A 14,154-nucleotide genomic window follows, 5' to 3' on the forward strand; every position below is an offset into this window, starting at 1 on the left:
TGATACCATCCAGGACAAAGCAGCTTGTTTGATTGGTACCACATCCACAAATATTCACTCCCCCCACTACCGATGCTCAAAAGCAGCAGTGTGTACTATCTACAAGATGCACTGCAGCAATTCCCCAAAGATCCTTAGATAGCATCTTCCAAACCCACAACCACTTCCATCCAGAAGGACAAGGGCAGCAGATAAATGGGAACACCACCACCTACAAGTTCCCTCCAATCCACTCACCATCCTGACTTGGAAATATATCGCTGTTCCTTCGCAGTCGCTGTGTCAAAATCCTGAAATTCCCTCCCTTAATGGCATCGTGGGTCAACCCACAGTACAGCAATTCAAGAAGGCAGCTCACCACCATCTTCTCAAGGGCAACTATGGATGGGCAATAAATGCTGGCCAGCCAGCGCCACCTATGTCCCACAAATGAACAAAAAAAAAGTATGCATTCAGTTGCTCAGCCATTTCTTTGCCCCCTATTATGTCTGTAGGGGACCTATATTTGTCTTCACCAACCGCTTTCTCTTCATGTATCTATAGAAACTCTAAGTGTTAGTCTTTATGTTCCCTCCAAGTTTACTTTCGTACTGTATTTTCCCCTTCTTAACCAATCCCTTGGATTTTCTTTGCTGAATTCGAAACTGCTCTCAATCCTCAGACCTATTATTTTTCTTGGCCAATCTATATGCTTCTTCCTTGGATCAGATACACTCTAATTTCCTTTGTAAGCCACGGATTGGCCCTCTTACCCATTTTGCTTTTGTGCCTGAATGAATAAACAATTGCTGCAGTTCCCCTATTCATTCCCTGAATGTTTGCCATTGTCTATCCACATTAGGGAGTAACTCTCCCCAATCTATCCATGCCAACTCCAAGATATCATCTCTCCTTACTGCAGTAACTGACTCCTTAATTAATAGTGCCACACTACCCTCCTTTGTCTCGCCTGAAGGTCCTATACAAAGGAATACTGAGTTGTCAGTCCTGCCCTTCCTTCAACCATATTTGTGTGATGGAAACAACATCACACTTCCACTTCTATTATTAAAGTAGACCATCCAGTCTTGCCTTACTCTCTTGACGCCCAACGTAGCTGAAAAACTCCGATTTGCTTCCTTTACTGCAGCATGATGTGTCTCTATTTCACTAATATTGACATGTTAGCAACATCATTAATCAATGCAGAGAAACAGAGATCCCCATCAGTGAGACAGCAGTGAACATTAGGTGTTTTAGGAATCATTAAGGTAGCCAAATCCCCAGGGCCAGATGGCATCTGTCCTAGATTACTGAGACAAAAGATGAAACTGCTGCACCTCTAACAGAAATCTTTGTTTCTTCATTGGATACAGGTGGGGTTCCAGAGGATTGGAGGGTAGCAAATGTGGTCCCATTATTTAAGAAGGGTAGCAAGGATAACCAGGGTAATTATGGGCCAGTGAGTTTCACGTCCATGGTAGGGAAATCGTTGGAGAAGATTCTTAGAGATAGGATGTATACACATTTAGAACTGAATAGTTTCGTTAGTGATAGACAACATGGTTTTGTACGAGGGAGGTCATGCCTCACAAATTTGGTTGAGTTTTTTGAGGTGACAAAAAATGATTGACGAGGGAAGAGCCGTAGGTGTCATCTACATGGATTTTAGTAAAGCATTTGACAAGGTCCCTCATGGCAGACTGGTGCAAAAGGTTAAATCTTACAGGATCAAAAGTGAATTAGCTAGTTGGCTGCAGAACTGACTTGTCCATAGAAGACAGAGGGTAGCAGTGGAGGGGTCTTTTTCTGATTAGAGGTCTGTGACTATGGTGCTCCACAGGGCTCTGTACTGGGACCTCTGCTGTTTGTGATATATATAGTGATTTGGAAGATGATGTAGCTGGTCTGATTAGTAAGTTTGCGGACGACACAAAGATTGCTGGAGTTGCGGATAGTGACGAACATTGTCAGAGAATACAGCAGGATATATATAAGCTGGAAAATTGGGCGGAAAAATGGAAGATGGAATTTAATCCATGTGAAGTGATGCATTTTGGCAGATCTAATGCAGGGGGAAGCTATACAATAAATGGCAGAACCATCAGGAGTATAGACACACAGAGGGATCTGAGTGTGCAAGTCCACTGATCCTTAAAGTTGGCAGCATAGGTGGAAAAAGTGGTGAAGAAGGCGTATGGCATGCTTGCCTTTACTGGATGGGGCATAGAGTATAAAAGTTGGCATGTGATGTTGCAGTTATATAGAACTTTGGTTAGGCCACATCTAGAATACTGCATCCAGTTCTGGTCACCACACTACCGGAAGGGCGTGGAGGCTTTGGAGAGAGTGCAGAAAGGTTTTACCAGGATGTTGCCTGGTGTGGAGGGTATTAGCTATGAGGTGAGATTGAGTAAACTAGGGTTGTTCTTCTGGAAAGACGGAGGTTGAGGGGCGGCCTAATAGAAGTTTATAAAGTTATGAAGGGCATAGATAGGGTGAACAGTTGGAAGCTTTTTCCCAGTCAGAAATGCCAATCACAAGGGGTCACAAGTTCAAGGTAAGGTTCAATACAGATATGCAAGGGACATATTTTACACAGAAGGTGGTGGGGGCCTGGAGTGCACTACCAAGTAATGTGGTTGAGGCAGACACGCTAGGATCATTTAAGACTTATCTAGATAGCCACATGAACAGACTGGGACTAGAGGGATACAAAAGGATGGTCTAGTTAGGAACACATGATTGGTGCAGGCTTGGGGGGGGCCAAAGGGCCTGTTCCTGTGTTGTATTCTTCTTTGTTCTTTTGTGTACAGACCAATAAACAGTAGTTGTGAGGTTGTGGATAGAAACATAGAAACTCTTCGAGCCTGCTCCACCATTCATCTTGATCATGGCTGATCATCAAAATCAATATCCTGATTCCTCCCTTCCTCCCATATCCCTTGATCCCTTTCACCCTAAGAGCTATATCTAATTTCTTCTTGAAATCAGACAATTTTTGGCATTAGTGAATTCCACCCTCTGAGCGAAGAAATTTCTCCTCACCTCAGTTCTAAAAGTTCAGTTCTCAGTTCTAACTTATCCTCAAACTATGTCCCCAAGATCTGGACTCCCCCACCACTGGGAACATTCTTTCTGCATCTACCCTTTCTAACCCTGTTAGAATTTGATAAGTTTCTATGAGATCCCCTCTCAGACTTCTAAACCCCACTGACTATAATCCTAACCGACTTCATCTCTCCTTATATGACAGATTTGCAACCCTAGGAATCAGCATGGTAAACCTTCACTGTACTCCCTCTATAGCATTGGCATCCTTCCTCAGGTAAGGACATCAAAATTGTTCACAACACTCCAGGTTTGGCCTCACCAACTCCCTATACAATTGGAGCAAAATAACCCTAACCCTATACTCAAATCCTCTCGCTATGAAGGCCCTCTTTACTGCTTGCTGTACCTGCACACTTACTTTCAGCAACCGATGCATAAGAACTCTTAAGGCCTTGTTAAGTATCCACATCTTTCAATTTACTCATTCAAGTAATAATCTGTTGTATTATTGAACCAAAGTGGATAACCTCACATTTATCCACATTATACTAATCTGCCATGCAGATGCCCACATACTCAGCCTGTCCAAATCATGGTGAAACAGCTCTATATCCTCCCTATAGCTCATCTTCTCACCCAACTTTGTATCATTTGCAAATTTGGAGATAATACATTCAGTTCCCTCTTCCAAATCATTAATGTGAATAGTTGGGGTCCTAGCACAGATCCCTAAGGAATCCCACTAGTCACTCACTGCCAATCAGAAAAAAACACATTTATGCCAACTAGAACATAAAACATAGAACATTACAGCGCAGTACAGGCCCTTCGGCCCTCGATGTTGCACCGACCAGTGGAACCAATCTAATGACCCTCTAACCTAAACTATTCCAATGTTATCCATATGCCTATCCCCTGACCATTTGAACGCCCTTAAAGTTGGCGAGTCCACAACTGCTGCAGGCAGGGCATTCCATGACCTTACTACCCTCTGAGTAAAGAACCTACCTCTGACATCCGTCCTATAACTACCACCGCTTAATTTAAAGCTATGTCCCCTCGTGTTAGCCATCACCATCCGAGGTAAAAGGCTCTCACTGTCCACCCTATCCAATCCTTTGATCATCTTGTATGCCTCAATTAGGTCACCTCTCGACCTTCTTCTCTCCAATGAAAATAACCTCAAGTCCCTCAGCCTTTCCTCACAAGACCTTCCCACCATATCAGGCAACATCCTGGTAAACCTCCTCTGCACCCTTTCCAACGCCTCCACATCCTTCTTATAATGCAGCAACCAGAACTGTACACAATACTCCAAGTGCGGCCGCACCAGAGTTTTGTACAGTTGTAACATGACCTCACGGCTCCGAAATCCAATCTTTCTGCCAATAAAAGCTAACACACCGTACGCCTTCTTAACAACCTTATCAACCTGGGTGCCAACTTTCAGGGAGCTATGCACATGTACCCCGAGATCTCTCTGCTCGACATCACTACTAAGAGTCCTTCCATTAGCCCTATATTCTGTACTCCTGTTACTCTTACCAAAGTGAATCACCTCACACTTTTCCGTATTAAACTCCATCTGCCACCTCTTGGCCCAGCTCTGCAGCTTATCTATGACCCTCTGCAAACTGTAACATCCATCCTCACTGTCTACAACTCCTCCAACTTTGGTGTCATCAGCAAATTTACTAATCCATCCTTCTACACCCTCATCTAGGTCATTTATAAAAATGACAAACAGCAGTGGTCCCAAAACAGATCCTTGAGGTACACCACTTGTAACTGAGCTCTTTGGTTCCTATCTGCAGCCAGCTTTCCGTCCATCTCAAGACATTACCTGCAATCCCATGTGCTTTAACTTTACACAGTAGTCTGTTATGTGAAACCTTGTTGAAAAACTTCTGAAAGTCTAAATAAACCACATTCACTGATTCCCCTCGATTAACTCTACTAGTTACAAAATGGATAGCATCCTCAAAAAATGGAAAGCATCAAGCAAGAAATTAGAGATGTGTGCAGTTATTATGGGTGACTTCAATTTGCATATCGACTGGACTCACCAAACTGATAGCAATGCAATGGAAAAGAATTTCTTGGAATGTATAAGGGATGGTTTACTCGACCAATATGGTGAGGAACCAACTGGAGAGGAGGCCATCCTAGACTGGATATTGTGTAGTGAGAAAGGATTAATTAGCAACCTTGTAGAGTGAATTCATTTGGGGAAGAGTGACCATAGTATGGTAGGATTCCTTATTAAGTTGGAGAATGTCACAGTTAAGTCTGAACCAGGGTCCTGAACTTGAGGGAAGCCAACTTGTAAGAGTAAAATGGTGAAAATGACTCATCCATGGCTAACAAGAGAAATCAGGGATAGCGCTAAAGCCAAAGAGGCATATAAATTGGCAAGAAAAAGCAGCAAACCTGAGGACTGGGAGAAATTTAAGATCTAGCAGAGGAGGAGAAAGGGTTTAATTCAGAAGGAGAAATAGAATACGAAAGTAGGCATGCAGAAAACATAAAAATTGACTGCAAAAGCTTCTATAGTTATGTTGAAGAGAAAAAGACTGGTGAAAACAATAAGAATCAGGTGAATTCATAATGGGCAAAAAAGAGATGGCAGAGCAGCTGAACAAATACTTTGGATCTGTCTTCACTAAAGAGGACACAGAAATACTTGGGAACAGAGGCTCTAGCAAGAAGGAGGAATATATCCTTATTAGTCAGGAAATTGTATTGAAGAAATTGCTAGGATTAAAACCCGATAAGTCCCCAGGGCCTGGTGCTCTGCATCTCATAGTCATCATTGAATCCCTACAGTGCAGAAGGAGGCCATTCAGCCCATCTAGCCTGCACTGACTAAGATCTCACCCGGGCCTTATTACTGTAACTCCACATATTGACCCTGCTAACCCCTGTAAAGTCAATTTAGCATGGCCAATCAACCTAAACCACACATCTTTGGAGGGTAGAATGAAACCAGAGCACTTGAAGCACCACTCAAACAAGGGGAAAATGTGCAAACTCCAAACAGATAGTAACCCGAGGCTGAAATTGAACGCAGGTCCCTGGCATTGTGAGGCAACAGTGCTAACCACTATGCCACTGTACTCAAGGGAGTGACCCTAAAAATAGTGAACACAATGGTGATCATTTTCTAGTATTTTGTAGACTCTGAAAGAAGGTGGCTAATGCAACACCACTTTTTAAAAAGGAGGGAGAGAGAAAACTGAGAGGTTGGCCTGACATGGGTGATGGGGAAAAAGCTGATAAGGATTCAATAACCAAGCAGTTGGAAAGCAGTGACAGGATTGGTCCAAGTCAGCATGGATTTACTAAAGGAAAATTGTGCTTGACAAATCTTCCGGAATTTTTTTAAGGATGTGAGCAGTAGAGTGGACATGGGTGAATCAGTGGATGTTGGGTATCTGGGCTTTCAAAAGGCTTTTGACAAGGTCCCACATGAGAGATTAGTAAGCAAAATTAAAGTTCATGGTACTGGGGGTAATTTATTGAAGTGGATAAAGAACTGGTTGGCAGACAGGGAGCAGAGAGTGGGAATAAACAGGTCATGGAGGTTTACAGCATGGAAACAGGCCCTTTGGCCCAACTTGTCCATGCTGCCCAGTTTTTACTATGAAGCTAGACCCAATTGCTCGCATTTGGCCCTTACCCCTCCACAGCCATCTTTTCCATGTAACTGTCTAAATGCTTTTTTAAAAGATAAAATTGTACCCACCTCTACTACATCCTCTGGCAGCTTGTTCCAGACAATCACCACCCTCAGTGAAAAAACTGCCCCTCTGGATACTTTTGTATCTCTTCCCTCTCACCTTAAACCTATGCCCTCTAGTTTTAGACTCCCCTACCTTTGGGAAAAGATATTGACTATCCAGCTGATCTATGCCCCTCATTATTTTATAGACTTCTATAAGATCACCCCTAAGCCTCCTACGCTTCATAGTCCCAGTCTATCCAGCTTCTCTTTATTACTCAAACCATCTGGTCCTGGTAGATCCTAGTACATCTTTTCTGCAGTTTAATAATATCCTTTCTATATTAGGGTGACCAGAACTGTACACAGTATTACAAGTGTGGCCTTACTAGTGTCTTGCACAACTTCAACAAGATGTCCCAACATCTGCATTCAATGAAATCAAGCATGCTGAATGCCTTCTTCACCACCTTGCTCACCACTTTCAAGGAGGAAATAAACTTTACTCCTAGATCTCTTTGCTCTACAACTCTCCCCAAAGCCCTACTATTAACTGAGTAGATCCTGCCCCGATTCGGTCTACCAAAGCGCATCACTTCACATTTATCTAAATTAAAATCCATCTGCCATTCATCAGCCCACTGGCCCAATTGATCAAGGTTCTGTTCCTTCTTCACTACGTATTATGGCACCAATTGTGGTGTCATCTGCAAACTTACTAACGATGCCTCCTAAATTTTCATCCAAATCAGTAACATAAACAAGAAATAACAGTGGACCCAGCACCCAGCACTGGTCACAGGCCTCCAGTTTGAAAAACAATCCTCTACAACCACTCTCTCTGTCTTTTGTCATCAAGCCAATTTTGTATCCAATGGCTGCCTCACTCTGGATCCCATGAGATTTAACCTTGTACAACAACCTACCATATGGTGCCTTGTCAAAGACCTTGCAAAAGTCTTTCATCTACCTTCTTGGTTATTCCTTGGTTATCAAAAAATTCAAATTCCTGAGACATGATTTTCCACTCACAAAGCCACGCTGACTGTTCCTAATCAGTCCTTGCCTCTGTAAATGCCTCTACATCCTATCTCTCAGAATACCTTTTAACAACTTACCCACTAAAGATGTTAGCCTCACCAGTCTGTAACCTGCATGCTTTTTCCTGCAGCCCTTCTTAAAAAAGGCACATTTGCTGCCATCCAATCTTCAGGCACTTCACCTGTCGATGATTCAAATATCGTTTCTAGGTCACCTCCTTCTCTGCAATTGTACACTCCTCAAGGCATCACAATTTATCTTCCCAAGTTCCCTGACATCCATGCCTCTCTCAACAGTAAATACTGATGAGAAATATTCATTTAGGATCTCACCCATCTCTTGTGCACATCATCTGCACATAGATGATCTTGTTGATCCTTAAGGGGCCCTGCTCTCTTCCTTTTGCCCTTTATGTATTTGTAGAAGCTCTTTGGATACTCCTTTGCTTTATCTGCCAAGGCAATCTCATGTCCACTTTTTGCCCTTCTGATTTCTCTAGTAACTCTACTTCGACAATCTCTATACTCTTCAAAAGATCCACTTGATCCCAGTGCCTATGCATGTCATATGTCTCCTCCTCCTTTTTGATCAGGGTCTCAATATTCCGAGTCATCCAGGGTTCCCTACTTCTACCAGCCTTGCCCTTCATTCTAAAAGGAATGTGCTTACCCTGATTAATATACTTTTGAAAGCCTCCCACTTACCAGCTGTCTCTTTGCCTGCCAGTCTATCCCACTCAACTTTTGAAAATTCTTGTCTAATACAATGAAAATTGGCCTTCTCCCAATTTAGAATTTTAACTTTTGGGCCCTTTTCAGAGTGTCAGGCAGTGACTAGTTGGGTACCGCAGGACTCACTGCTGGGACCCCAGCTATTCACGGTATGCACTGATGATTTGGACGATTGAATTGAATACAATATCTCTTGAATTTGGAGACGACACTAAGCTGGGTGGCAGTGTGTGAAAGACGCCGACTGAGGGGGGATCTAATAGAGGTATATAAGATTATGAAGGGTATAGATAGAGTGAACAGAGGTAAGCTATTTCCTACAATAGAGACACATAGGACAAGGGGCCATGGACTTAAGGTGAGGGGGGAGCGGTACAACACAGATATTAGAGGGAGGTTTTTCACACAGAGGGTAGTGGGGGTATGGAATGCTCTGCCAAGTAAGGTGGTGGAGGCAAACACACTAGAGTCCTTTAAGAGTAACTTAGACAGGCACATGACTGAGTTGGAGATGGGTGGATATAGGAGAACCTTTTAAATAAGGGTCATTAGCATTGGGGCGTCCCTGGTAATGTAAATGGGTATAGTATGATAATAGTGTTTTTTTTTCTCTTTCATTCACAGGTTTTAAGTCAGTCCACCTCGTGTCCAACGAAGGGCATACACGCGATGGGTCGTACTTGGGCTGCTCTTGGTTGTTCGAGATTGGCCTAGTGCTTCATGTCATTAGTGTGTGCTTAAACTGGACCAAATGCTGGGCAAGACGACAGCTCAGTGACTATCACTGTTTGCTGTGCAGACACATGGATTTGGGCCGGTGTCTGTGGGAGTTTGCGCATTCTCCCCGTGCTTGCGTGGGTTTTCTCTGGGTGCTCCGGTTTCCTCCCACACCCCAAAGATGTGCTGTTAGGCTGACTGGCAGTAATAAATTGTCCCTAAATTAGTTTCCCTCATTGTGGATGGTCATAAAACAATAGATAAGGGTCATGGGTGGAGGGGGGGGGACTGGTGGTGTTGAGATGACGGCGCGGGCTCGTTGGGCCGAAGGGCCTGTTTCCCGGGCTGATTTTGTTCTTTGTTCTTTGTGTGCTGTGAGGAGGATGCTAAGGGGCTGTACAGTGACATGCACAGACTGACTGAGCAGGCAAATACTTGGCAAATGCAACATAATATAGATAAATTTGAGGTTATCCATCTTGGTGGCCAAAAAAATCTTTGTTCCTTCAGAAGGAATGGTGGCAATTTAGGAAAAAGAGAAGTGCAATGTGACCTGGGTGTCATGGTGGAACAGTCGCTGAGGTTGAAATGCAGGTCCAGCAAGCAGTGAGAAAAGCTGGCCTTCAAAGCAAGAGGATTTGAGTTCAGAAGTAAAGATGTCTTGCTGTAGTTATATAGAGCCCTGGTGAGGCCACAGCTTGAGTAGTGTGTGCAGTTTGGTCTCCTAATCTGAGGAAGGACTGATGTGGAAATGCCGCACTGGACATCCGGCATCCTCAGAGCGCCACTCCGAAAGCTCGTGATTCCAAATAAACCTGTTCGACTTTAACCTGGTGTTGTGAGACTTCTTATTGAGGAAGGACATTCTTGCTATTGAGAGAGTCCAGCGAAGGTTCATTAGATTGATTCCTGGAATGGTAGGATTGACATATGAAGAGACACTAGATCGACTGGGCTTGAATTCATTGGAATTTAAGAGCATGAGGTGGGATCTCATAGAAATATCTAAAATCCTGATGGTACTCAACAAGCTAGATGCAGGAAAAATGTTTCCAATGTTGGGGAAGTCCAGAACTGGAGTTTACAGTCGAAGAATAAGGGATAAGCCGTTCAGGACTAAGATGAGGAAGAACTTCTTCACTCAAGAGTTGTGAGCCTGTGGAATTCTCTACCACAGAAAGCTGTTGGGGCCAGTTCATTAATTATGTTCAAGAGGGAGCTGGATGTGGCGCTTGTGGCTAAAGGGATCAAGGGGTCTGGAGAGAAAGCAGGAGTGGGATCATGAAAGTACGTGATCGGCCATGATCATATTGAATGGTGGTGCAGGCTTGAAGAGTCGAACGGCCTACTTCTGCATTTATTTTCTACGTTTCAAATACACAAGGACCTTCAAATCTCCCGATGCTGCAGCTTTCTCTACTTCGGTATGCAGTTTTGGTCAACTGATTTGAGAAAGGATATACTGGCATGGAGTGGGTGCAGTGGAGATTTATTAGGTTGATTCCAGGGTTGGGAGGATTGGCTTATGAGGAGAAACTAAGTAAATTGGGACTCATTGGAATTTAGGAGAATGAGGGGCCATCTTACAGAATCATATAAAATTATGAAGGGAATAGATAGAATACAGGCAGGACAGTTTTTATCACTGGCAGGTAAAACCAGAAATAGGGGGCATAGCCTCAAACTAAAGAGGAGCAGATCTAGGACTGAGTTGAGGAGGAACTTCTTCACTCAAAGGTGTTGTGAATTTGTGGAATTCCCTGCCCAGTAAAGCAGTTGAGGCTACCTTGTTGAATGTTTTTAAGGCAAGGACAGACAGATTTTTGATCAGTAAAGGAATTAATGGTTAGGATGGGTAAGTGGAGATGGGTCCACAAAAAACATCAGCCATGAATGGCGGAGCAGGCTCGCGGGACCAAATGGTCTTGCTCCTAGTTCTTATGTTCTAATATTCAGCTCCTTTATTGTTCCAACCAAAGTGCAGAACTTCACATTATATTACTTCTATCAAGTTTTTGCCCACTCACCTAACTTACCTACATCACTCTGTAGACTTTGTATCTGCCTCACCCCTTGCCTTCCCACTATTTTTATGTCGTCTGCAAACTTGGTAGCAATACACTCATTTTCCTCATTCAAGTCATTAATATATATTGCACTAGTTACAGGTTAACATCCTGAAAATGCCCTTCTTATCCCAACTCTGCCTTCTATTAGTTAGCCAATCCCTGTTATCCATGCTAATATCCAACATCATAGAACTCATCTTACGTGTGCCTTTTGTGTGGTACCTTATTTAATGCTTTTTGGAAATCCAAATATATTACATCTACTGATTCCCCTTTACTTATCCAGTCCATTACCACCTCAAAGAATTCTAATAAGTTTGTCAGGCATAGTATGTGTTATGTGTTTCTAAATGCTCTGCTGTACTCTAATATTTTCCCAGTGACAGAAAGTGGAGTATAAATGCTAACATGGATAAGTTTGGCTGAATGGATTGGTGTGTCATGTATTCTTTGTAATCCAATGTGATACATTGAGACAACAGTGAAGGAGGTCTCACCATCTGACAGTTCCAAGTCGACATCAGAAGCCACCCAGCCTAGAATCGCCATAAGCTGGCACCCGTTGCACACGCCCAGACTGAAGGTGTCCTTCCGGGAACGGAACCTGGAAAACTCTGCACGGGCAGTTAGATTGAATTGTACTGTTGCTGCCCAACCTGCAGGGAAGAAAATGGATGGGACAATCAGTTCATTGAACGTGAAGAAAATAAAATTCAGAGAGACTGTTTGTATTCTCCAAACAGTGAATGCTCTTGTACCTACATTACCCAATGAAAATTGTCCAGTTCCAATATTCCCCATTCATTAAATATTCCAATTCATAATAATTCATAATTTAGACAAATGTGAGGTGATGCGTTTTGGTAGATCTATGGAGGGTAGGACTTATGGTAGTTAATGGTAGGGCATTGAGGAGAGTTATAGAACAAAGGGATCTTGGGGTACAGGTTCACAGCTCCTTGAAAGTGGAGTCACAGGTGGACGGGATAGTGAAGAAGGCATTTGACATGCTTGGTTTCACTGGTTAGAATATTGAATACAGGAGTTGGGACACCTTGTTGAAATTGTACAAGACATTGGTAAGGCCACACTTGGAATACTGTGCGTGGTTCTGGTCACCCTATTATTAGGATATTATTAAACTGCAGGTAAGATTTACTAGGATGCTACTGGTCCTTGATGGTTTGAGTAAAAAGGAAAGGCTGGATAGACTGGGACTTCTTTTCCCTGGTGGTTAGGAGACTTAGGGGTGATCTTATAGAGATCTGTAAAATAATGAGAGGCATAGATAAGACAGATATCAACATCTTTTCCCAAGGGCAGGGGACACTAAATCTAGGTTTAAGTGAGAGACAAAAGATACAAAAGGTTGAAAGTATCTGGAACGAGTTGCCAAAGGTAATAGTGGTAGCAAGTACAATTTTGTCTTTTAAAAAGCATTTAGACAATTACATGGGTAAGATTAGTATAGAAGGATATGGGCCAAATGTTGTGTAAAGATCTCTTGAATTTCCCAATGAATAAATGTTCCTGTTCATATATTCCCTTGCGATTCAATATTTCTGTTTGTAAATTTTTCTATGTGGATTTTCTTCCTACCTTTAGCCGAGCCCAAGACATCAGCAAAACTGAAGCCTCCGACGAACACCACTCCACGGAAAGATTCCAAACTCATTCCTGAACAGATATCTGTCATTGTCACATCCCAAACCTAATTAGGGAAGGAACAGCATATTAACTTGGAACGGCGTCACAGATTCACCAGATCAAATTCTGGAAAACTGTTCCTGCCAGGCGTGTTGCATCTCTATCTCTGACAAGCCTAGTCAGGCAAGTGGGGCATAGAGGTCACCGTTGTGGCGCTGTGAGTGAATCATGGAGAGATCACTGGTGTGAGTAATGGCAGGTGGGGAGATGGCCAATGTGACACTGCGAACGACGCTAGGGGCTGGGGCGAAGAGATCGGCAATATGATGCTGCGAGTGAGGGGGGTGGTGGTGGGGTGGTGGTGGGGGGGGGCGGGAGCGGTGGTGTTGGGTGTGTGTGTGGTGTGTGTGTGTGGGTGGTTGCATTGACACTGCAAGTGAACTGGGAGAGATTACTGGTGTGACCGAGTGATGCCAGGGAATGATTGATGTGGCACTGCAAATGAAGTTAGGGGTAGATCACCGATGTGAGACTGCAAACAAGGCTGGGATTAGATTGCCAATATGACACTGTGAATGAGGCTGAGGATAGATTGCCAATGTGATGCTGCTGGTGACATTGTGGATGGAGATTGCTGGTGTGATATTATGAATGATTCCCCAGGTAAATCGCTGGTGTGACCCTGCGACTGACACTAATCGAAGTCACTTCAAGTGATTTCGGAAGAATATTAAAGAACAAAGAAAATTACATCATGGGCCCTTTGGCCCTCCAAGCCTGCACCGACAATGATCCCTGACTGAACTAAAACCCCTTACCCTTTCAGGAACCATATCCCTCTAATCCCATCCTATTCGTGTACTGTCCAGATATCCCTTCTGTACCCTCGCCAAATTCTCCACATCCTTCTGGTAGTGTGGCAACCAGAACTGAACATTACATTCCAAATGCAGCCTAACTAAAGGTTCTATAAAACGGCAACATAACTTGCCAATTTTTAAACTCAACGCCCCAGCCGATGAAAGTAAGCATGCCGTATGCCTTCTTAACTACCTTCTCTACCTGTGTTGCCACTTGCTGTGACCTCTGTACCTGTATACCCTCTGCCTATCAATATTCTTAAGAGTTCTGCCATTTACTTTATATTTTTCATCTGTTTTGGACCTTCCAAAATGCATTACCTCACATTTGTCTG

The 14,154-nt window shown here is 43.3% G+C and overlaps 1 protein-coding gene across 3 annotated transcripts in view; it reads right to left on the reverse strand.

The window, feature by feature from the left end:
- Window positions 1–14,154, reverse strand: part of pfas (phosphoribosylformylglycinamidine synthase) — a 158,706-nt gene that overhangs the window by 8,623 nt on the left and 135,929 nt on the right. For all 3 annotated transcript variants that reach the window (XM_080184918.1, XM_080184910.1, XM_080184925.1), the window contains 2 exons: window positions 12,912–13,023; window positions 11,810–11,968 (listed from right to left, as the gene is read on the reverse strand). In XM_080184918.1, coding sequence (XP_080041044.1) covers window positions 11,810–11,968; window positions 12,912–13,023 — 271 coding nt within the window. The remainder of the gene's footprint in view (window positions 1–11,809; window positions 11,969–12,911; window positions 13,024–14,154) is intronic.

This window comes from Carcharhinus amblyrhynchos, chromosome 3 (genome assembly GCF_965287045.1).
Source record: "Carcharhinus amblyrhynchos chromosome 3, sCarAmb.v2.hapA, whole genome shotgun sequence".
Lineage (NCBI taxonomy): Eukaryota > Metazoa > Chordata > Chondrichthyes > Carcharhiniformes > Carcharhinidae > Carcharhinus > Carcharhinus amblyrhynchos.